At 40.8% G+C, this 25297-nt stretch overlaps 1 protein-coding gene across 20 annotated transcripts in view; it reads left to right on the top strand.

Annotated features, from left to right (window-relative positions):
- Positions 1–25297, top strand: part of R3HDM2 (R3H domain containing 2) — a 162553-nt gene that overhangs the window by 114950 nt on the left and 22306 nt on the right. For 7 of the 20 annotated variants that reach the window (XM_044227331.1, XM_044227320.1, XM_044227324.1 and 4 more), the window contains 12 exons: positions 4105–4304; positions 6827–6850; positions 9079–9120; positions 11730–11816; positions 12578–12704; positions 13646–13724; positions 14378–14437; positions 14999–15139; positions 15555–15663; positions 18392–18487; positions 21365–21396; positions 21495–21548. In XM_044227331.1, the coding sequence (XP_044083266.1) occupies positions 4140–4304; positions 6827–6850; positions 9079–9120; positions 11730–11816; positions 12578–12704; positions 13646–13724; positions 14378–14437; positions 14999–15139; positions 15555–15663; positions 18392–18487; positions 21365–21396; positions 21495–21548 (1016 nt within the window). In that variant the 5' untranslated portion in view covers positions 4105–4139. The remainder of the gene's footprint in view (positions 1–4104; positions 4305–6826; positions 6851–9078; positions 9121–11729; positions 11817–12577; positions 12705–13645; positions 13725–14377; positions 14438–14998; positions 15140–15554; positions 15664–18391; positions 18488–21364; positions 21397–21494; positions 21549–25297) is intronic. The other 13 variants (XM_044227333.1, XM_044227327.1, XM_044227335.1 and 10 more) reach the window with 7 other exon arrangements.

Below are 25297 nucleotides of genomic sequence, written 5' to 3'. Positions count from 1 at the left end.
ACTTTAGGATAGTGCCTGACACAACATAAGCACTCCAAAAATTTTAGCTGATACCATCAATTCTCTCTCCCGCTCGCTCTCTGTTAGTTATTTCTTCTTATAAAGTTAGGCTTGTCTGTCTGGTCCAGGTAGTCCCTCTCTTCACCTACAGTTTCTGATTATCTCAGGATGCTTCTGGCTAGAAGGAATGGTAAACTCAACTCAAAATAGCTTAAGTGATAATGGGATTTATGACCTCATGTATCAAGAGGTACAAAGCTAGGAGGATCCAGGCTGACTAATACAGTCTGCCTCATAGCATCAAGGATCCAGGCTTATTCTCTCTGCTCCACAATCCTCCTTGAGTTAATAGAATATTGCAATCCAGGCATCATCTGTACACAAGACTACCTTCAGTAAAAGATAACAACCATTTTTTTCCCAGTGGCTTTTTTTTTTTTTTTTTAAATAGAATGAATAACCTTTCTTTGAAGCTACTCACCTGGCAAAGTCCTCTCGTATTTCACTGGGTTTAATTGAGTCACTTGCCCCTTCCTAAATCAATCACAAAAAGGAAACGGAATTACTGATCTAGCTACTTAGGATCTTAGTGAAGTGTCCTAGTCTCTCTGATAATGATCAAATCATGGTCTCTTCCCAAACTAGTCACAAAAAGGAAACAATTACCGTTATTGGTGTACCTAATTAAGGTCCACCTCCTAGGTCTCAGAATAGGGTCACTTTCCCTTAAATGAAGGCAAACACCAGAAGAAAGTCTGGGCTAGACTGGTATGTATGGAAAAAAGGGAAGATTTGGGTAGTGTGCTAGTGTGCTAGTGTACCTTTTCCTCTGCTGTTGCATTTTCCTTGGAGTAAGAATTTGTCCCTTAGTGCTGTTACTGAGAAGCAGTGTTTAGACACTGTGAAGTTAGTCTAGGTATCCAGATACTTGAGTCTTTTCTGACTTATGTGTGAAAAGGAGCTGCAAAGTTGGTATTCTCATTTGAAGAAATATACCTATTTGGTAATTGAAACCTGGAAAAAGAAGCACCCAGCTGCTTTATAGTTTTCCATAGCACCTTCCCACCTTTTTAAAATTGAGATATAATTAACATATAGCTAGGTGTAAGTTTAAGGTGTACTACATAATGACTTGACATACATATATACTGAAAATGATTCCCACAGGGCCGCCTGGGTGGCTCAGTTGGTTGAGTGTCTACCTTCAGTGCAGGTCATGATCCCAGGTACCTGGGATGGAGTGCCGAATTGGGCTCCCTGCCCAGCGGGGAGCCTGCTTTTCCCTCTGCCCGTTGCTTCTCTCTTTGCCCGCTGCTTCTCCCTCTGCCTGCTGCTTCTCTCTGTGTGTGTTCCCTCACTCTGACAAGTAAATAAAATCTTTTTAGAAAAGAAAAGAAAATGATTACCACAATAAGTTTAGTTAACATTCATCTCCTTATATAGCTACAAATTTTTTTTTCCTTGTGATGAGAACTTTTAGGATCTACTTCCTTAACAACTTTCAAATATACCATACAGCAGTGTTAACTGTAGTCATCATGTGGTACATTGCATCCCTACTAGGTATTTGTCTTCTAATTAGAAACTGGTATCTTTTGACCACCTTCATCCAATTTCCCCATTTGCCAGCCCTCAAATTCTCTTTCGGACAGAAAAATCTCTTTGAGATTTTAAGCCTCAAAAAGAAAACTGAAGGTCTGTTATGTGGTAAAAGAAGTAAACCTAATTTTGTGTGACTGGACAGCAGATTTAGCATCAAGATTGAAACAGTACATAGCTTATTATAGGGAGTAGCTCTGTAGCAGTAAGACTGTTTAAAAAATAGTGGGATGATCCCTTGCCTAGAGTTTCCTAGGAGAGGCTTGCAGGAAGTTACAGAAAGGAAGCTCTGATGTGGGGAGATTGGCAGGGGAGTGGTGTTGCATGAAGGTATATTTAAGAACTCTTACAATTCTGATCTCTATTGATGTTTCCCAGCTAAGAGATATGGAAAAGGCATGTGCTGAGTTTATTACACTTCAGACTGAAGAGAATGGGTGCTTGATTTACCTATGGGAGAAAAAAATCGCAAGTGTGTATATGCAGTCTCCATGAACAGCCAAAGATCCATAAAGCTCCATAGGTTATAACTCTTTTTATAGAACCCTCTAGGTACTAGATCCAGTTAATTAAAAAATAGAATATTGGCCATTTTCTTGTATAGTCAGTTTCTTCCAGTATTTGTCATCTTAAATTCAACTGTATGACTATGATTATATGAATGACTCTCTGGCCTTTTAAAGGCCTTTGTCCAGCCCTCTACAAACTGTCCAGGCACCTGCAAAAGAGTTACCACAAGGTGAACAAAGCAGTAATCTTAGGGACTAATTTACACCAGGATGAGATTACCTGTGCTTCTTAAGGAGCCTTCAGGGTCTCATCTTTTTAACTGATTGGAAGGAGGAAAAAATGACAGTATGACAGTGTTCTTGAATCATTGCTATATGTTTGTTTGGCTCAATTTCTAGGGCCACGTGAAATAAACATGATGTCTGGGAGCGTTTCTAGCCTTATTTTTTTAAAGGTGGGAAAGAGAAGTATTCAGGAGTGAAGGGCAGTCTGTAATCTATAGTAAGGAGGAACCTCTACAAACTTCTGTTTCTTTGTGCTTGGATTACTGTGTTCACTTGCTGACAGGATTTTCCGGGTATCCAGAGTGAGTGATAAAGAGCTGGTTACCCTGCAAGACAGAAGCTCTGTGCGCTGGGAGGCAGGGGAGTGACTGAACCCAAATAGTGAATAACAAAGCAAAGATTCTTACTTCCTCATTGCTTAAGATAAAGGAAAGAATTTAAGAATCTATAACCAACATCTGATTTTGCTGCCTTTTGAAGAGGGAGATACTTGAAGTTGGTAACATTGTTGTGGCTTGTGGTAGCTGTGGAAGTTCTCCCTTAGGAAGGGAGAGTGATCCTGGCTGGTAGTGAATAGAACTTTGTAATATACTTTTCTTTCTGGAGAGAGTCTAGTGCTCAAGCTGAAAATGTGAGCAAATTTCTGTAGGAAAGGAGACAGGGCAAATAAAGTGCTAAGAGGACTCATACTACATTGCTTTAGAACTGGATCCTGGTGAATCTCAGCATAATTACCCAAGTAAAAGAATCCAGATAATATATGATGTGAAATGCTAGCAAATAGAGACTAATCTGTAGTGACAGAAAGCAGATCATTCATAGACTTGGGATGGTGGAGTGGGGAGGGGTTTACAAAAGAGCAGGAGGAACCTTGAATGTGCTCGCTATCTCGACTGTGATGATGGTTTCACAGGCATGTGCATGTTCTTAATTCATTATCTTGTACATTTTAAATATATGCAGTTTATTGTATGTCAGTTTTATCTCAGTAAAGCTTTTATTTTTTTTAAAAGATTCTATTTTTTTTTAAAGATTTTATTTATTTATTTATTTGACAGACAGAGATCACAAGTAGGCAGAGAGAGAGAGAGAGAGAGGAGGAAGCAGGCTCCCTGCTGAGCAGAGAGCCCGATGTGGGACTCGATCCCAGGACCCTGAGATCATGACCTAAGCCGAAGGCAGCTGCTTAACCCACTGAGCCACCCAGGCGCCCTAAAAGATTCTATTTTTAAGTAATCTCTACACCCATCATGGGGGTTGAACTCACAACCCCAAGATCAAGAGTCACGCACTCCACTGACAGAGCCAGCCAGGCGCCACTACCTCAATAAAGCGTTAAAAAAAAGAAAGAAAGTGGGGCGCCTGGGTGGCTCAGCCGGTAAATGTCTGCCTTTGGCTCAGGTCATGATCCCAGGGCTCTGGGATCAAGCCCCACATTGGGCTCCCTGCTCAGCAAGAAGGCTGCTTCTCCCTCTTCTACTCCCCCTGCTTGTGTTCCTGCTTTCTCTCTATCAAATAAATAAAATCTTTAAAAAAAAAAAAATAGAAAGAAAGAAAGCAGTCAGTCAATCAATCCTGGATCACCATTTATCCAAGGACCCTTTGTGGGTTACAGGGTGGCTGCTGCAGACTAGTAGGTGAAGTGCAAGTCTTGTGTGTATGTGAAGTATGGATAAATACCTCCTGTTTAATGCATTTGACATTTCTTTAGGAGTCCATAGAGCCCACTGTATTATATTGAAGAAGATGTCTAACAGTAACACTATTCAAGAGACCCTGGAAATAATGAAAGAATCAGAAAAAAAACTGGTGGAAGAATCTGTAAGCAAAAACAAGTTTATATCTAAGACTCCAAGTAAGGAAGAAACTGAGAAAGAGAGTGAAGATACTGGTTTGCGTCCAGAGACACAGGTAAGGATTAGAAGTGCATCATAGGCACACTTATTATGCCTTAATAGAAATGTCATCGTAATTGGCTTTGGGAATCTGTAAGAAGCTAGTCACTTGATTCTCCCTAAAAACCCAATTTTCAGCTTTCAAGAACTGTCTCCTTCCCTTTTTGTCATAGAGTCCTGTGAAGTCTAGAGAAGACAAGAGTAATTTCCTAATCCATTTGGACCTGCATTACACTGGGTTCTTGCTACATTTGATATTTTTTAACTATCAAAAAATGAACTGTATACAAACACATATTTAACGAGTCATAATTTGGTTCATATAATAAATTCTTAAAACTACAGCTGCCTGGCTTTAGACACAGTATTAAATTCATATCCTGGTTGTATTAAAGCAGTCAGGATTTTTCGGGTCAGAAATAACCTGTGAACTTGCTACTTGGTAAATGAGTGAGAAGAATTTCACTCTTTGGTTGCCATGTTGCTTTCCATCCAAATTCATAGTGCAGTGCAGATGTACTGCCAAGCTTCCTCCAGGGCTCCTGTTTGGTACCCAAGCAGTTCATACTCTGAGCCTCCTCTGGTTTACCTGTTCTGGTCCTTCTCTTCTCTCTGGTCAGTGCTAGTCTCCTCCGTTACCCAGACCCAAATTATGTAAGTCCTTTCTTTCATGCCCAGGGGTTGGACTGGTCTTTCTTACATGCTTAGGAGATAGACTAATGGTAGTAAGTTAGTTTAAAAAGCAGTGGTGGCAACATTTTGGAAGGTTTCGAAAGTTGAAGGATCATTTCTCTTGACAACCCAATTCATTTAGGCCTTTTTTTCTTGAAAGACTAAAACAACAACAACAAAGGGACAAATTAAAATCAGACAGCTCCCTGAAATATTTTGTTCTCTGGCTGCCTGCTTTTCTGCTGTCTTTCCTCTCGCAGTTTGCCAGATCTCTGTACTAGTTGCTTTTCCTTCCATTATCCTTTGCGTGTAAGTTGTCATTCCCCGCCCATCCTTCCAGAGTTTGTAGAGACAATCTGCCACTGTTCCAGCTATACTTCCAGCCTCCACTGATACCAATAATGAATTTTAAATCCTCAAGACAGATAAGTGATGAATGTTTAATTATATGTTGTCATGTTATATGGAAGATGATGATTAGATGAACTTTTGGGTCCAAGTTATTCTCAGGAGACTATTTGAAGTGGTGTTCTGAACTCCTGTTGTGTGTGCCCCTTGAAGATAAGCAGAAAAGGATGTGTATAAGTGTTATATACCTTATGGACACTCAATTCAGGAGTGTCTTCATCTGGATATACAAATAGGTCATGTGGGAAGTTGGAAGGGGACGACGGACTTTTTGTAGCTGCTAGAACAGGGGGAGCTGCTGCTGCCATCTACTGGAGCTCCTACTCATTCTACCAAGTCTTCAGTTTTGTACCCCACTTCAGAAGCCCTCTCCCCTCTACCATTTCCCAGCAGATCATGTGCCTCTTCAACAACACTAAAAATTCTGCTCTTTATCTTACCTTCCCCTACCTCAACTCATACCCCGGAAGTCTCCCCGGGGATCTTACTGATGCTATCAAGGGAGTGCCTGTTATAAATTGGAGCTGGAAAATTTGCAAAAAGGGGAGTTTCCTTGCTTATACTATGTGAGACATTTTCTTAGAATCAGCAGTTGGAACTCAGAACATCTTTCACATGGAAACAGTGCTATAAAAGGCAGGTTCTGAGATTCAGTTTAGAATGGGCAAATTAACCCTGACCTACTGAATTTAGGGGGGGTCCTTCAACTAACCCATAACAACTGGGAATGACCTCCTAACTGGGCTTTCTGCCTTTAAACTTGTGATCCTTTTGGATTCCTCTACCGTACTGCTTTGAAAGATCACCATGAAATAAAGATCTGATTATGTTCATTCTCTTCAAACTTTCTGTATGTTTCATTGTCCTAGGCTAAGACCCAGATTTATCAGCATGACATATTGTGACCTAATCCCTTGCCTGACAGCCACCCGCCTCTGGCATCCTGTGCTTCAGCATTGTCTGATTCCTTGGGCCTTGTTACAAGAGCTGGAAAGTGTGGAGAAAGCATGCTTTTGTACATGCTTTCTCTGCCTAGAGTGCCTTCCTTGGTATTCTTTCCTTGGCTTCCCCCAACCCCTGAACCTCTCTTGCCAACATCTGCCTGAAACTCAAAACTCAATTCAGATGTGTCTTTCTTTAGTAAGCCTTCCTTGACAGCCTTACTCACCCATTGCAGGTCTACCCTGTATAATTCTTAGAGTAATGTCTGTCTCCATCTCTACGGAACTATAAGCTCAGTGAGGCCCAGGATTAGGTCAGTTTGGGCTCACTGTTGTTTCTCAAAAGCCTGACACAGTTCTTTGCAGGTACTCAATATCTGTGAATGTATGAATCTGTGAGTTGCTAGGTCTGGGTTAGACGCTTGTGCTGTGTGCTCCTATAGCACTATGTGACTACTTCTGTAATGCATTTAACATACTGTATTGTAATTGTCTATTTGTCTGTCTTCTCCAACAGGATTATGAGTCCCTTTTGGATAAGGTTTGTGGTTTTTATCTCTGTATCCTCCAGTAATTAGCATGGTGCCTGGTAGATATTAGATTTTCAATATGTCTTTGGCTATTACACGAAAACTATCCATTCTGGTAAATAAGCAGATTCATAAATTGCTTGTAGGGCTATAAATTGGTATAACCTCTTTGAAGGTCACTTTGGCAATAATTTTATTAAGAATTAAATTTTAAAAATTTTAAAATGGACTGCAGATAAACAGTATTTATAGATACACTTGATTTGGTCATTGAACCATTGTTTATACTAACAAAAGATCAGAAACATCCTAAATGATGCTGTTTAAGGGACTGATAAAATAATTTCTAGTACAGCCCCAAGTAGAATACCATATTAGACATTGAGAAAAATGGTAGATCTTCTGTAGAATAATATTTGTGGGAAAAAAGTTTAAAGCAAGGTGTGTAAAATATACATCTGTTTGTTGTTGTTTTGGGGGTTTTTGTGTGTTTTTTTTTTAAGTATTTATTTATTTGATAGATCACAAGTAGGCAGAGAGGCAGGCAGAGAGAGAGAAGCAGGCAGAGAGAGAGAGCAGGCTCCCCACTGAGCAGAGAGCCCGATGCGGGGTTCGATCCCAGGACCCTGGGACCATGACCTGAGCCAAAGGCAGAGACTTAACCCACTGAGCCAGCCAGATGCCCCTGTTGTTGTTGTTGTTGTTGTTGTTGTTGTTTTAAAGATATCTTTCTTTCTTTATTTGAGAAAGTACATGAGCAGGGGGAAGGAGCAGACTTATCACTGAGCAGGGAGCCGGACTTGGGGCTCAATCCCAGGACACAGATCATGACCTGAGGCCAAGGCAGATGCTTAACAGACTGAGCCACCCAGGCACCCCCATCTGTTTGGTTTTTTAAAAAAAGAAAAAAAAAAACCCTATGTGTACATATGTACAGTGAGCTTATATATATATTCATAAAAGACCTATAGAAAGATTATAAGAAAGGCAGTACTACTTGATCCTCTAGGAGAGAACCAGGTAGCTGGGGGACAGATATGAAAGGAGACTTACTGTTGTGTATACCCTCGTTACACCTCCTGAATGTTTGTGTTCTGTGTGTGTTACTGCCTTTTTGAAAAAAAAAAAACAGTGAAATACTATTTCATATTCCCACACTATGGCTTTTCCTTACTGTAACATCTCTTACATTGACCAGATCCATCGTCATTTCTTACTCTTTCCATCCACCTTCCTGTTTCTCCATTTTGCATTGTGGCAGTGTTTGGTAACTAGTGAAGAGGACAAAGGAAAGAGAAATCCTCATCTACCCAGGACCATGCTGGTATTCTGCCTCTGTCTTGTTTTCCCTTCCCCACTCACCAACCTCAATTCTCCCCACACCCCAATGGGCAGTGAGTTCCATTCCAGACATCTGAGAATCCCCAGGTGCTTCTTCCCATACAAAAACCTACCTCCACCTCTTCCTGAAAGCCCCCATTTTGACTTCTTAGCTGTTCAGAAACCCTATCAGTGAATTAGTCATTTCTTACCTCATCCTGCCATAGGCCTTCATTTTTTCATCTTCTATTCTGCTCCTTACCCACTTTTTTTACCCTCCATTTGCTCTGAAAGTCTTGTCCATATCTTCCATGCTCCCTTATTTTTATCCTGTCCCAGACAGGCTATAAGAGCTACTACCAGGAGCTTAGAACTAGAATTCTTATCTTCAGGAAAGGAGGCAGTTGGCAAGAAGAGTCTTCATTCCATTTCAACAGCCATTGGGATAGGTGCTTTGGGTCTCTCAAGTTAGAACTCTGTACATGTTATCCTGTAAAGATGTTATTATAAGTGATGATTAAGGGCCATATTACATGTCCATTTTGGGTTAAATAGACTCCTGTGATCATGCTTGGGTAAAAACATTCTGTCATGCTATGGTAGTGACATTTCCAGAAGCTGTCTAATCAGGAGATGATTCCATGGTTTATCCAAAAGTAATTTTTATTAACCTGTGAAGTAGGCCAACCAGTCAGTGTCTTCCTGTTCATTTTCTTCATGGTAAGTGGCCTGTGGTCCTTTCTGTGTCACAATTACTAGAGTTGTAGCAAAGGGGAGACAACCACACCAAGTGGGTCTCATTATTGTTTAGCTATTGTAATGGTTTTATAGTTAGTGCTTTCTTTTGTAAACTTGTATTGTTTTTAACCTAAATGTTGATTTTCTATACCTTTAATATTTTCTAATCCCCTTCTAACAGAGGCGGACATCCAACCATGGTCATGCCAGGAAAAGAGCCAAGGTGAGAGCCCTTTCCGTATACTGTAGTCCCCCCACCCTTATCTGAGGTTTCGCTTTCCATGGTTTCACTTACTCCTGGTCAACTACAGTCCAGGAGAAGATGATCCTGCTTTTGACATATTCTCAGGTCAGTAGTAGCCTAATGCTCTGTCACAGTGCCCACATCATTCACCTCGCTTCACCTCATCCCGCAGGCATTTTATCATCTCACATCATTCCAAGAAGAAGAGTGAGTACAGTGCAGTAAGATATTTTGAAAAAGAGAGAGAAGGACCACATTGATACAAGTTTCTTACAGTATTTTAATTGTTCTGTTTTATTGTTATCATTACTGTTGTTAATCTCTTACTGTGCCTAATTTATAAATTAAACTTTATCTTAGGTATATGTCTAGGAAAAAACATAGTATATGTAGCATTTGGTACTATCCATAGTTTCAGGACCCCACTGGGGGTCTGGGGAAGTATCCCAGGGGATAAGTGGGAACTACTATAGTTTCTTTTCTACTGTTATTAGTAATAACGTTTCACAGATGCACTTATCACTAGTATCTAATTTATTTAGATTGTATGCAAGCAAAGTTTTTCTGCCTGCACTTTATACTCTAATTGTCAATATACATATACACACACATTTCATGTTAGAAAGTTTGGCTCTATTTTTCTGTTATCTCTAATTCGGTCACAGTCTGTTTCTGATATCCAGCCAGAGCCTCTCACAAAGCCTGAGCAAATTGGTACTGGTTCTGCTGTAAAGCTAGTTTCTCTGTTCACTTTTGGTTTCCCTAGGAGTACTATGTGAGTGTTATCTTTTCCGCCAACATTTTTTTCCCATTTATCCTTTAGGAATTTATCCTTTATAAATCCTGCCCCATTAGTAGAAATGACTCAACACTTTTGGACATCCTAAAAATAAAACCTTTTTTGGTGGTGGTGGGGTTACTTTTTAAGTTGGGGCAGGAAGGAGGAGGAGGATTTTGTTTTTAATCATTTTATGATAAAATTAGCACATCATGGATTTTTTTTTTTTAAGATTTTATTTATTTATTCAACAGACAGAGATCACAAGTAGGCAGAGAGGCAGGCAGAGAGAGAGGAGAGAGGAGGAAACTGGCTTCCTGCTGAGCAGAGAGCCCGACACGGGGCTTGATCCCAGGACCCTGGGATCATGACCTGAGCTGAAAGCAGAGGCTTTAACCCACTGAGCCACCCAGGCGCCCCTTTCACGGATTATTTTAAGCAGTGTTATCAGAGAAGACTATATGTGTCAGTATGTGATGGTTTTTTTAATTTTAGTTGGGGGAACAGTAAAATATTAAACCTTTCTTGCAGTGAGAATAGTTATCACCGGAGTAATTATTAAGTGTATCTACCTATTCCCCCCCAAAAGACAATGGCAGAATTTGGGAGTGGCTCAGCCAGTAGGTAGCCTGGGTTTGAAGGAGAACACGACATCAGATAAATGAACTCTGTGTCTTGCCTGACATGGCCTAATCCTCAGTGATGGGCTTGATGTTAAAGTTCACATCAGAGGGTGTTCACCTCTACTTCACTTCCACCTATACTTTTTGAGATAAATAAGACAGTTATTGTGTCCATTTTATAAATGAGGAAAGTTGGGTTTATAGAGATGGAGTGAACTTGACAGAATATTCACTAGTAAGTGCAGGGGTCCACAGGAAGTCAGTTCTTCAGACTTGCAAGTTCTCTTCACTGTACTGCACAACCAGGAACACATTCCATGTTTTGTGCTGTTGTATTCATGGAAAATCTAGATTTTGTTATAAGAACTATTAGTAAATGTTTATAGGTAGGTTTCTATCATTTTTGACTTTGGGGATCCCTAGGAGAGCAATGATTTTTAAAGTGAATTTCAGATTTTTTTGGTATTCTCCAGCCAGCAAAAGTAAACCAAGCTTCTTAATTAGCTTGGTTTACTTTTACCATTAGCTTCTTAATCACATTAAATCCCCAATGTTGGGAAGTTTTCTTTCTCTTTACTCTTTTCTTAGACGCTTCTTTCCATACTCTTGCCGCCTCGGGTTTAGAGTCATTTAGCATTTATCGTCTGCTGTACTCTAGGCACTATTTATGATATGTTTGTTTATGTACTTTATGTCACCTAATTCTCACAAGTCATCTTTAAGTGTTTTTATCCCTGTTTTATTGAGGAAAAACAGAGACCTAGAGAGGCCAAGTAATTTGCTCAGGATCTCTCATAGCTCGTAAGTGCAAAAGCAGGAGTTGAAGCAGGGACTTCTGGCTCTTAAATCCAGTGTCTACTAAGCTCTTCAACTGTGAATTTTCAGTAAACTTCTGAGTCTGAAATTGGAGCATGAGCTAGAGAAAGGGGTGAGAGCTAAGTGAAGTGCTTTTCATATAATCTATTCAAAGTAGCCATTTTGTTTTTATAAGTTTATTAATGGAAGTAGGGAAATTATCTTTGAAGTAAATCAGGAATTGGTGAGTAAGTCCACTTTGGGCAAAAAAATAGAACAACACAAAAACCCTACTTAATGGAAGCAGCAACTAACAGAGGCAAAGAGGATACCCTTCATTCAGCGAAAAGCAACTTTCTGAATGTCCATATATATATTTGGGCTTTTTTCAGTCTAATTCCAAGCTGAAGTTGGTGCGCAGCCTAGCAGTGTGTGAGGAGTCCTCTGCCCCATTTGCTGATGGACCACTAGAAACCCAGGTAGGTCCTTTATCAGAGTAGTGTAACTTTTTTTTTTTTTTTTAAGATTTTATTTATTTATTTGTCAGGGATCGAGGGAGAGAGAGCGAGTGAGCACAGGCAGACAGAGAGTCAGGCAGAGGCAGAGGGAGAAGCAGGCTCCCTGCCGAGCAAGGAGCCCAATGTGGGACTCGATCCCAGGACGCTGGGGTCATGACCTGAGCCGAAGGCAACTGCTCAACCAACTTAGCCACCCAGGCGTCCCAGAGTAGTGTAATTTTTGAGATTGGCAGTTGTTTGGTAAACTGTAGCGTAACAACCACAGCATCAACAGTAGGCTTGGAAATCAGGGTAGAAGGAACTTCAAAGCAAGTGGCTGCTGTAAAGCAGGGCATGGCTGCAAGCATGAAGTACAGGTCTTCACACCTGGACCACCCGGGATGAGGCAGACAAGAAGATCCCAGGGCTGCATCTTGTTTTCCCACCCACACTTTCCCTCTGGCAGTTAGACCCATTTCCATCTAGTTCCTGTGCCAAGAACAGCCAGTGTAACTTGAGCTCTCCATTTGCTGGTTGTGATTGTTGGCAGAAAAGGCTTGGCCTTCTACCCTTTTGGAAGAACCAAAGCTTAAACAATTGAATTAACAAAATACTCTCTTCTGTAAGAGAATGCTGCCACCCAAGATTTCCCTTCTTTGAGATTTCAAGGGAGAGTCAAGTCCTGTGGGAGAATTAAAATCCTTTTTCCCTTTTGATTGTATTCCTCTTTCCCCTTAATCAAGGATATAATTCAGTTGCACATCAGCTGCCCCTCTGACAAGGAGGAAGAAAAATCCACGAAGGATGTCTCTGAAAAGGAAGACAAGGACAAAAACAAAGAAAAGGTCCCAAGGAAGATGCTTTCTAGGGGTGAGAACTCTCGCCACCCCTCGTGTCCTAGGATCTGGCACTGCGGTGCCCTTTCCTTCCATCTTGGAGCCTGACACCCACTAACCTTACTGGCTCAGCAGTTCCTAGTGTTCTGTTGACTTCATGGTTGCTTGGCGGGGAGGGGGTGCCTAACTAGGTTACTTTCCTTGCTGCTTTAGTTAACCCTGCCTTAGGGGCTCACTTGCTGCAGAAAGCTACTCTGTTAACACTGGCACTACCTGTAAGAGGACATTGTAGTTAATTCCGATTTTATTTCTCCTCTGGAATAAGTAGTGACATGAATCACCACTAGTAGCAGATCCTCCATATATCATTTATATTTTGGTTTTGGGATGCTTGGAGTGATTTTTTAAAAAATCAGATTCTCCCTAATTATTAAGCTCTCTTTGGTTTTTTTTTTTTTTTTTTTTTTAAGCTCTCTTTGGTTTTAAACTCTTGAGCTGGTAGCAAAAAGACCTGGTCCATAAAAATTATAGTTGACAGGAAAAAGGCAACCTTCGGATTAAGATTTTATAAATAAATTGTAAATAATCAATATTTGAACCTGTTTGCTGAGATTCTGGAAAATTCAGCTCTGATTGCTCTTACCTGGAATTTATTTTCCTTAACTTGAATAAAGTCTGCTTTGTTTTGGTCGGGACATTCAGCAAATACTTAATTATGGTAAGGTAGCGTCTCAGTGTAATACTGATGCAGCACTATGACCCAGATTCTACCTTCCATCATTGTCATGGGGAATCTGGCAGGGGGAAGGGACCTGGCAAATCAAGCGTCATTCTGGTTTTTAAGCTAAAACCCCTAAAGTTTGATTTTACTTTGTTGTGATCCCTCCTGATTGGGTTGTGGGCTTCTGCTTGGGATTAGATTTCACATAAAGCAGTTTCATTTATTTTAAATTTCTTTTGTTGTGTTGGTTCTAGATTCCAGCCAAGAATATACAGACTCCACTGGAATAGACCTACATGAATTTCTTGTAAATACACTGAAAAAGAACCCAAGGTAAAAACATTATTTGATGGAAGGGGGACAGTAGGGTCCAGCAGGATACCAAAAAGGACAAGTAGCTTTTCAGGATTTTTCCATTAGTCAGATCTATGCTATTGACCCTCCACCACCTTTCCCTCTAGTGTAGTTTTATATTCTGTGAGGGATCCAGAATACCCTTGTGTTGAGGTGTCTTCTTTCAGAAAAGCTGAGAAAAATCTGTGGAAGGAGAATGCAAAAACAAAAAATGTGAAGTCTTGGGAGAACTATTTAAAAGCAAGAAGGAAAAATAATTGATACATACATATGCTAAATCATAATTGTTTTAAAATTGTATAAATAACAACATGGAATGTAGACTACTGATTAGATTTATTTTAAGTATAAAGTATGTGCTTAAATGAATATGGCTGCCAACAGAGAGGTTTCTGATAAGGAAAACAAAGTACTGATTAGGAGGATCTGCAAAATGTATACTTGATGGTTTTTCTCTTTTTAAAGTAATGTAAGACAGGCCAGTGAGGCTCAGCAGCCTCTGTGTTTTTATCCACTATTGGGGTTTGGATCTGTCCCTCCCTTCAGCTTCTGTAGGGTGCAGGTTTCAATGCTTTTAATGTCTATGGGAGGGCTGCTTTTTGTTTTGTTTTGTTTTAATCTTTTTTAAACAGGGACAGAATGATGCTGCTAAAATTAGAACAGGAGATTCTGGAATTTATTAATGACAACAAGTAAGTTACTTGAATGAAATACACATTTAGAGGTGGGAGGGGGCACTGAAAAGAAATTCAGGTACAATTTTAGGATATTCCTCTTAAATCTTTCCCTTAAAATTTGAATTTTGAAGTAATTACTCTCTGGGAACCAAAAGGAGTTGAGGAGAAATAATCAGAATGTATTAAAAAGTACATGTGACCAAGTGAGGTTTTTAAGTTATTGCACAGACTTCAGTTGAAAAGAATTAATATCTTTTCAGCAGCTACCCTTGTCCCATATTTAGTTATTCTTAAATTTCTCCCTTTTTTCCTTGTAGAGTATCATCCAGGTGGGGGAGACCTGGAGCTTAAGGAATAATCTTAAATGAGGATAGTAGATCAAAGGAATATACAAAATGCTATAGAAAAAGAAGCTGAGAGAACCTTTTTGGTTCTCATTTGAATAAGGATCTATCTTCCTTATAACATGTCTGTTTCTCCTAAGAAATTCTCCACTTTAGACACAAGAAAAGTTACAGTTGGCTATTACTGCTATTGTTTATCCTTATTTCACTTTTTCCCCTGGTTTCCCTTCAGTAACCAGTTCAAGAAGTTCCCTCAGATGACCTCATATCACCGGATGCTATTACACCGGGTAGCTGCCTATTTTGGGATGGACCACAATGTTGATCAAACTGGAAAAGCTGTCATCATCAACAAAACCAGTAACACAAGAATGTAAGGGAAGAAACCACAGATTGGGAAACTTCCCTGGAATAGTCTATGGGGAGAAGAGGAAGGTGTAGGACCAATATATTCCTTTCTGGGGAGGAGATAGTATGGAAGTTACGTGATCGATTCCTATGCTTCGTGAGGACTTGGAGATAGATTCCGGAGGCAGTGATGTTTTGTGAAGACTGGCGCCTGGCCTCTCTTCACCTTTACTGATGGTACAGGTATAACTTTAGGAGAAGACAACTTATTTATATGTATAAAGAATAGACCTTGAAGATTTCATTGTGACGTTTTGGATGCCTGACTCCAGTAACTTCCTGAGGGGACTGCAGGATATAAGAATGCTTTAGTATGAGGCCTGCTTCCTAACAAAAGCATCTCTTACCTTACTTCCTTCTACATTCTCCCCCAATCCCAGTCCCGAACAGAGATTCTCAGAACACATAAAGGATGAGAAGAATACAGAATTTCAACAGAGATTCATTCTCAAGAGAGATGACACCAGTATGGACCGAGATGATAACCAGGTGAAGAATGGAAAGGGGTTGGGCCTGTATGGAGAGATTGCAGTAAGAGAAACTGGGAGGGGAGAAGAATTTTTGTGGAATAAAACTCTAAAACATCTTAGTATGGAAAAATGTATTGAGTTATGCTGAGTTGGCTTTGGCTTAATGTTGAGGACTGACTACACTTGTTGAGCTGAATGCCGCCCTCTTAGCCCCAGAGAGACATGGTGCTGAGTTTTGCTGGGTTTTCTCATTTGGCCTAGAACTCCCTGGTTCTGCCACTGACTTCTAACTCTATGTCATTTTGGGACAAATCAAGGTCCCTCCCTGCTTCAGCCTTGATTCAGCTGATGGCTTCATTCTTTTTTTCTTGAATAGTTAGGAATTTCTTTGGGAACCACCAAAAGCTACTTTATCCCACTTCTGTCTTATCCTAGCTCAGGGCTAGCCTTGGACTGGCAAAGTTGTGATGTAATATACCCACCTATAAAGATGTTTCTGATCCCTTTCTGCAAACTCCTTATTCTTTTCCCAACTCCTTCCACCAAGGTGAGTGAGTTAATTTGACATTTGATGCTGGGAGTCTCAGGCAGTATCCCCTTTTTAATCCATTCCTGTGGGAATAAGAAGTGAACAGTCTGTCCCATTCCTTCACTCATGGGCCTGGCTGTTGCCCTGACTTCTAGCCTGCCCTTCAGATAGTAAGTTTTCATTTGGGGATTAGTTTTCTCAGCCACGTACAGGGTTTAGATCCAGCCTGCTTCTGCTTGACCTCCAAAGGAGGTTAGGTGGAGAACCAGGATTAAGGTTTGAAGAACGTGGTTGAGTAGAGCCAATATTAGTCTTGCTAATTAATGATAACTGTAATAATATCTTACCTCTAGAGTCAAAATTCGTTTTCTTGGGATATTGTATGGTCTTGAGACCAGGACTTTTCCTGCTTGCTACTTGAGTATTTGAGGGAGTCCTTTTGAGAAAAATGCCATTATCTTTTGTGGACAAACACACTGGGTCTGATTGAAAAGAATGAAACATACAAAAAGACAAAATTTAAAAAACAAGAAAGAGCCTTTCCATCCTGATGCCCTTCTGTCCATTTTCCCAGAACCCTTTTTCTGTGGATCAGGAATTATTCAGGCCTAGAGACACATTGGGGCAAAGTGGAGTCTGTCCATATTATGAACTTTCCATCTCTCAGCTTCAGGCTTGATCCATAGTAGGGGAGCCTTTATGCATTTTTCTGTCTATGATATTAATAATAAATACAATGATTGTTACTTCTGTTGAGTGTTTTCCCTGAATTAGACTCTGTTCTAAGCACATTATGTACATTATCTCTTTGAATCATCTCTACAACCCAGTGTAGGTGGGGTTATTAGCTCCACTTTAAATATAAGAAAGCTGAGGCTAAGAGTGTTAAGTTACTTGCCTGAAATAACTTTACACAGAATGGAGAGCTGAGATTCTAGCCGGGACCTCAAAGCACATTATGCTCTTTCTACTCTGTCGCTGGTTCACCAGTGTTAGGGGCCCCTGAGGTCCTATATCTTCTTGGAGTGGGATTTATAAATGGACTGCTTAGTAGGATTTAGGTTCTTAAGGCTAGTGAGAATTAAATCTAGTCAAAAGTTTATACTCCTGAAGTTATGCCTACCTCTGGTGATGATCAGGAAGATCAGCCTAGAGTAGCAGCCTCCTTGGTTGCTTCATCTGAAGCTTTCAGAGACTCTGGATTGAAGGTCAGAATCTTTCATACCTGATGACATTCATTTGATGGGCTGTCTCTCTCAGAGCATCTTGCCTCCAAGAGCAGTATGGAAAAGGACACTGTGTACACCCTACCTGGGACAGTGCTCACAACTCACAGTCCAGGAGAGGAAAAACAATGATGGAGAACTGGGCGGTACTAGCCAGAGGTGGTGATTTGCCCAGCCCTCCCTCTTCACCTCTCTGTATTTTTCAGAGAATTTAAGGCTCTCTATCCTACATTTCCTTCTTTTCCCTTTCTGTCACTCTCTCTCTCTCTCTCCTCCTTCCACCATACCTTATTTGTCTCTTCCTTTTCCTGTCCATCCTTCTTTCTGTTCTGTTCTCCTTTTCTTTCTCTTCTCTTTGTGTTGCTATGTTCTCTTTTCTATTTCTGTAGTTTCTGTCTCTTTCCCTCCCTCCAGTGGCTGTAGTTAAGATGAGAAAAAGTGCTTAAGCTTTTAGGTTAGCTTCACTTCGATTTTATTCCCAGGGCCCTCTTCGCTGAGCTGAGTGTGACTTGGGTCTTCAGGCCATGGCATTAGTGAGTAAAGAAAGGATAATATCAGGTGCTAGTTCTGTAAAACTCTTCTCTATATTCAGCTCTGCTAAATACTTGTTTCTTCTCCCTCTCTAGTTTCCTCCTATCCCTTTCTTTCCCTCCAAAGCAATGTTGTTTATTCCCTGGGCTTTTATCTTGATCCTTAGGATCTCAGTACTATAAGGAAGTAACCCAGTCCTTATAAATAGTTGTTCTTGTCACTCTGGGTGGGGATGGGGAAATGAAGAGGTTCCAATCATCCAGAAAACCTAATCTCCCAAACTGCATGGTCAGATGTACCCAGTGAAACCTGTCCGACACTGGAAATTTTATTTCTTTTTTTTTTTTTTCTATTTTTTTGATGGCAACTATAAACTCTCCCGGTTTCTCTTCCTTGCTGGTGTGCAGTGAGCTTGCAGTACGAGGAGAACTTAACTAGCTTAATTCTGCTCATCGATCTAGATCAGAGTTCCATTGCAGGATGGAAGGAGGAGCAAGTCAATAGAAGAGAGAGAGGAGGAATATCAAAGGGTCCGAGAGAGAATATTTGCCCGAGAGGTAAGTGTAGCTTCTGAGAGTTGTCAGCCCATAGCTTTTAGCTCTTAATCTTTGGAACTGTGATTGGAATGAACCCTCCATAAATGTTTTGTTGTTGTCTTTTTTTTTTTAACCAACATCAGCCAGCCCCAATTTGTCTCTCATATTAAATGTGGCTTACTGGGAAACTGCAGATTTTTATATGTATTATTTTAATACATTTTGCTGTATGGCAAACAGAGAGCACAAATGGAATGGCTGAATTTGGTAGATATGATTAGACTGAAAATAGAAATGGTTTTAGCAGGGCTTATGGAAGGGCCCTGACTCTTGCCTGTCAGTCCCTTTTCCCACTTACCCTCTTTCACTTCCATTATTCATTTTAGGCATCTTTGCTTCTAGGTGGAAGACTTAGTGTCCACACAGCCTATATACATCCATCTTGTTTGGCCAGCCTCGTTTTTAGGATATGTTGGTGGTTGTTAGAGCACAGGTCTGCCATCCATTCTCTGAGATCCACATTCCACATGCACAGAGGGTACCACTTACTATTCCCTCCAGTCTCTATCTGAATAGGAAGTCTCTTTCTTCCTATATTTCCTACCTCGTTTCTTAGAGTAGGATGGACTTATGGGCCAAAAGGCAACATGATCATTTTAGGCAACTTTATTCTTAAGAATTGTGGGCCATATTAAATATACTTGGTACCCCTGTATTTGGTGGCCTTTGCCTATAAGACTAAAGAGAAGTATTTCAGAAATTCAGGAAAGACTGTAGATAAGCAAGAGAGGAACAGATCTTTAGAAAAACGTAGGGGATCTGGATAACAGCACTATCTTAAAGTCAAATTAGCAAACAAAGTAGAAAGAGCCAGCCTCCCTTTGTAGTCAAAAGATGGCCAGTTCTAATCAGTATACTTTGATGAACACTACTCTCCTCTCATTTCCCCACTCTCCCCTCCATCAGCAAGACAAAAAATACATTTATCTTTCCATCATCACCTAGCTCAGAGAAATATTGTCTCTGACTTCAAGAAAATTGAACTCCTCTATGAACTTGTTCTGTTGTCTCAGGAGATCCAAATGTTCCAAGGATCCTCATGGGGACAGATACACAACAAATTTGGCCCAAAGTCCAAGGAAAAGGAATCATCTTACCTTCTGTTATATGGACTTCAATTCTGAGTCAGAAAAAGAAAAAGTCCATCCTCCAAATTATCCAATCATAGCCCAAAGAGGGTTCTTTACCTTTACCTGCAAACCATTTGCGTGGAATGAGAGGAGAGAGGTCACTTGTACATGGCTGTGGCCGGCAATGACCTTGAGCTGTAGATGAGCAGGTTGGTGGATAATAACAAAGATTTACATACTGCTTACTATCTTTCAGACACTATTCTTAGTATTTTGCATAAATTTATTTAATCCTCACACTAGGTCTATGAGGCAGGTTGCATTGTTTTCCTCGTTTTATAAATATGGGACTGAGGCATAGAAAGGTTAAGTCACCTTAGATAACACCTCTAGTTAGTGAAAGGGTTGTTATATGTACTCAAGCAAAGCAGTCTGGCTCCAGAGACCATATATCCTTGACCCCTAAATTAAACCACCTCGCCATAGTTTGCTCTACTCTGGGATCTTTAGATTAGGAAGTACCAGTGTCATCCTGGCATAGCCATCTGTGATGTGCTGCTCTGCTTCACTGACACATGGTAAATGACTGTCCCACCATGCCAACCATTATTAGCAGAGCCCTGGACACTGGAAGCACAAGTAACTTTAATAAGGTATTGTGGCTAACGAGGACCAACACTGGAACATACCTGTGTACAGCTGTACAGCTGTAATAAAATCACATTTGCTCTTCTCTCCATTTTTCTCCTGATTGCTCGTCTCTCCAGCCTCTACTAATATATTTATTCTTTGTTAAATTCTTGTGGATTTACCACTTTTCATTTCAGCACTTCCTAACTCTTGCTTTGTTAGAGGCTTCAGGAATCTCAAAAGGTCTAGACAAGGAAATGTGGTCAAAGCCCACCAAAATCCTGAGATTCCTATGTGGAGAGGAGCCTGGCCAGTCAGAGGGAGCTGGTGAAGGGTAGAGCTGGAGGAAGAGGCAGGCCAACAAGAAAGGGAAGTGGCAAGAAGGGTGTTTGGATGGAAATGCTGCCACCGCAGCCTTCTCTGGAGCCTGAGCTGCCCTGCATAGGCTCTGCTCCGTGTGGAGCCCACTCTGCTCAGCAGTGGGACACTCTTGGTGCCTTTTTCTAAGGCTTGGGAGTGCATCACAGTGCTCACTTCACTCAGCTCAGTGGCTTTGTCAGGAAATGATCCCCCAAATGTTTTGGGCTTTTAATTCTTTCATTTTTTCTAGGCTCCGAAAAGTACCTGCTTCCCCAATTCCTTATTCTCCTTGGGTCTCAGGTCAGGTCAGAATGTCTTTCATTTTGGCCAGTGTGGAGGATAGAAACAGAATAGTTGTGGAGGATGACTTCCAAAAAAACTAAATTTCTTTCTCTTGTCTCCCTTTGCCTTTCCCTTGTTCGTACTCTCCACCAATTATTATGTTCAGCTTACCTCTAGAGAGAATAAATTTAGAACTAAAAAGGAAATAATAGCTTAAAACTTTCCTCTTCCTCCTTTCCATACTCCCACGTTTATCAGCGTCTCTTTTTAAGCACTCTGTGGGAAGGCTAAAAACACTGAATGCTCTTTCCCACTAAAGGTGAGAGGTCAGATTGGGTGTGTGGGTGTGGGTCATCCTATCCCTGCTCCCTCTCTCCCTGTTGGGGGGTGAGCTTGGTTTGAGGACCTCGGGTATTCATAGCATCACGGACACCTTTTTCGGTTATGCCATGCTGTTTTCTTATAAGTTATTTTCCGTTTTCTCCCCTTCACCTAGACTGGCCAGAACGGATATCTAAATGACATCAGGTTAGTACCACTTAGCATGTTCCCTGCTTCTCATTGAGCTTTGTCAGTGAGGTTAATATAATCCTGTAATGATGCTTTTCTTTGATGTTAACCAACAGACTCTCCAAAGAAGCCTTTTCTTCTAGCTCTCACAAGAGAAGGCAGATTTTTAGGTACCTCTGTGTGATCTATATCTCTCCTTGTTTTTGTTTTGTTTCGTTTTGGTTTTTTTTAATTTTGTTTTGCTGTAATCTTTTCAGCGGAGTGAGTTTGCTCCATGCATGGCTGCTTGTGGAATAATTCAATTTGTGGTTTTTGCAACGTTGGATATTTTTCCCCATTAAAAAAGAAATGGCTCCTGCTCAATGACTTTATTTTTATTGTTGCTGATTTCATTTTAAGTCGTGGATAGGTGGTGAAGGGGACCAGATAGGTGTGTCTGGGATAGGTACTGCTCCTTTCCAAAAGTTTGCTGAAATTGGGCATTTGGGGAAGATTTCAGCATACATTTATATTAAGGTAAAAGAATGGGTGTCTTCTGGCTACCTTTTCTGAATCTATGAAAGATGTGAAAAGCTTATCCCTGACCCAACATAGGGAATGTTTTATAGCTTTAAGAAAGAATAGCACGTGCACACACACATAGAAAAACACAGACATCTCTGTCTATGTCGTTTTCTCTTTGGGACAATGTAATCTGTAAGGTGGCCTCAGAAAAAGACTTGTCTGCCTTAGCATGGACATATAGCACATCTTTTTTATGGCTGTTCATGATTTGCTGTTAACATTGTTGAAAGCTGCTGTATTAACTTCTTAAGGCCTAATCGTCTCCATGTTCCACAAAGCAGTCATGAGACTCTCCCTTCCATTTGATTTTCTCAGTCCCCCTCCAGAGGATTGCTGAAGGCGGTGAGAGAAGCACTTCATTAGGACCCTGTCTGGCACCAACTCAGTTTAAATACATTCTTCCCATTTTACTAATAGAAAAACTATGGAGAAGAGAAAACCTGAGCACTCAATAGTAGGATTCGGGTCCAGTCCTTTTCAAAGGGCTTATGGGTTTTTCAATCCTAAGCTTGATAGGAACTAATTAACTCTAATTAATAAGAGCTCTCTTTCCCAGTACCTCAGTTGTCTCTTCCCCCTTGTCCTTTCTAAAGCTAGTCAAACCACATAGAAATTTGGGTTGTAAGATTTCTCATTCTTGGAATGGGGCATTATCTCCTCTTCCATATCTGAACTCTTTCTCCTAGACCATCCCACCCTGAAATCTGTCTGAAAGCCCTTAGGCAGTGAGGACTCTGCCTTGTTCATCATAGTTGAGGTAGAGTTCCCCTTTAAAAAAAAATTCCCTGTTCTCTATTGTATACTTCAAGATCATAAATCATCCTAGAATCCTGTAATAAACAGTTTTAAACTAACTTCTCTGCATATGCTAATGCACAGGGCTTTCCTGTTGCCAGAGTATACTGTATACTCTGTATCCTTCATATCTCTCAGCGTCCTGATTTGGTAAACTGGTTTACATGTAAGAAAACAAAAACAGAGAAATTAAGTAGCTAGCCCAAGTTGACATGGCTGTTAGTGGCAAAACTGGGACTGACTCTCTGGTGTTCTTTCACTGTATACCAGACCAGACCAGCTCTCTATAAACGTCACCCTTCCTCTCTGAGTAGTGTTCCATTCAGAGCCCTAATTTGCATACACTGATAGAATCGATGCCCACTTGTGCTATGGAGCATCAGATTACATCCAGCTGTGCAGGTAACAGCTCTAAAGATCCAGTGAGCAGGTGCAGCCCTCTCCTACCCAGACCTTTTAAGCTGCTGCTTTCCATACTAAGTGTTGGCTCAAGATCCAGGTCATCTAAAATGCAGTACCATGGACCCTCAAGGGGGCAACTTCTGTTTTGGTACTAGTCCAGAATCCTAGTGATGAGAAGCTGGTCTTCTCTAACTGCTTTTTCTTTTCTTCCCAAGTGTTTGAAACAAATACTGTTACACCACATTCCATCATCCACACTGGCAATTACTAGGGCAACTTCCCAGTTCTTTGGAAGATTCTGCTCCATTGACAAATAAGCCATTACTGGCATTTATTGTCACTTCTTACACAGGCCTGCCTACCCACTCCCCAGAACCAATAAACTGAACTTTTCACCAGCATAAATCTACTTGTGAGAGCTAAGTCAGCTTTGACTTTATAGGAGTTTAAAGTGTGAATATCTCTGTCCCGTACCCCCTTCTCTCCAACACACATACATACCCCAGTCCAGTGCTTAGAACTGAGTCTGGGTGCTTTCCCTGGTTGCCATATGGTTTAGTAAAGTGGAAAGACATGGCTAGAGATTAGGTTTAGTTGTAGTGCAGAAAATCGATCTCTTTCCTGGCCAAGACTCAACTTAGATTCTCTGACTCTTGGAGGTTTGGTGTGCTAACTATGGTTAGATCGTCAGACTAGCCACATTTTCAACATTTGGCCCTCACTGTCTTGGGGGAATTTGTGGAGTACAGAAGCGCTGCCACTTTGGCTCAAGCTTCCCAGGATGTTTGGTTTAAAGTTGACTCATTCACTGTTTACCTCCAGTAGAAAGACAAAGTAAATGGCAGAATTGTCCTAATAGATAGTGCTGTGTCTGATTTAGGTATAAAAGTCCATTAGGACTTGCCTTGTAAAATTCAGGTTCTAACACCTAATGAGCAGCTCCATCCATTGCCACTGCTCTGTCCCCTGCCCCAGCGACAGACACATCTTTATCGAGTTCTCTCAGTAGACTTGCCTTTGGCTATTGAGTCAGAGCTCTTGGCTCTCACTTCAGGTCTGGTTCTGTTTCTGGAGAGTCCCTGATTTTCATTTCTTTCTTTGTTTCCCATTCCACTTTTGACATTTCCAAGAGAAAGGGATAAGGTTTTAGGGAGACAGAAATATTTTCCAGTTCTCTTAACTATATAAAGAGGGCAGCACTGAGGTTATATATACATCTCCTTGGGATTCCAAGAAGAATTAGCATGTCCCTAACCAGCTGTGCCAGTTTGTTTTTCGGCCCACCATGTTTGGCTTGACTAAAAACTAAAATAGTGACCCTAGCTTTTATTTTGCCCATTTTCCCCTACAGTAACCTTAGGAGCAGATATCCTCCAATAACGAAAGGTATTTCTTTAATATTACCCTCATGGGAAAACTACCTTTCTTTTTTAGAATAACTCTGAGCCTTGTATCTTTGAAGCTAAGGGGATTGGGATGGGGTTTTCTCTTTGCTTTAGGTGGGATGGTGGTGAAAGGGAGGGAGCCCAAGGTACTATGATTTTTGCTCACCTGCATCCCAGTGTATATATCAAAATCTTTGTAATTGTTGTCATTTAGTTTCTTTAGGTCAGTAGTTGTTGGTTGTGGAAGATATGAAAGGAAAATTCCTGGTTCTTGTTTGTTGATTAAGAAGCTGTAAGGGCTCAATAAGACTTAACGGGTTTTAGGTCAACTCCATCTATCTTAAGTACAAGTGTTTATGATCATAGGCAGTAATGATGACATCAGGATAACCCTGATGTTTTCAGAGCAAAATAAGAGAGAAGTCCCTTGTGCTTTGCCTAGGGCAATAGGTTGTTAATATGGCGGCAGCTAGGCACAGCCAGCCCCCTGCTCCTTGCCATCCTGGGTCCCAAGGGCATATTTGCTTGATCATGTTGAACACTTTAGCCCTTAGAGACTCTGGAACCAGTTGTTCCCAGATACCAATGCAGAATTTCCACAAACAGGTTGGATCAATTTCAGACTGTCGGACTGAGTTTTCCAGAGGGCTTGTTAATCTATTGTACTCCTCTTCCCACCTCTGGAAAAGTGGTACCTCCATTGGCTTTGACACATGTTATGTGGAAGACCTTTTATATTTATCCATGTCTTGGCTACCCCTGCCTTCTAGCAA

This window comes from Neovison vison, chromosome 12 (assembly GCF_020171115.1).
Source record: "Neovison vison isolate M4711 chromosome 12, ASM_NN_V1, whole genome shotgun sequence".
NCBI classification, from domain to species: Eukaryota; Metazoa; Chordata; class Mammalia; order Carnivora; family Mustelidae; genus Neogale; species Neogale vison.
The sequence above is the reverse complement of the archived record's forward strand: the minus strand, read 5'-3'. Positions and strand labels throughout refer to the sequence as shown.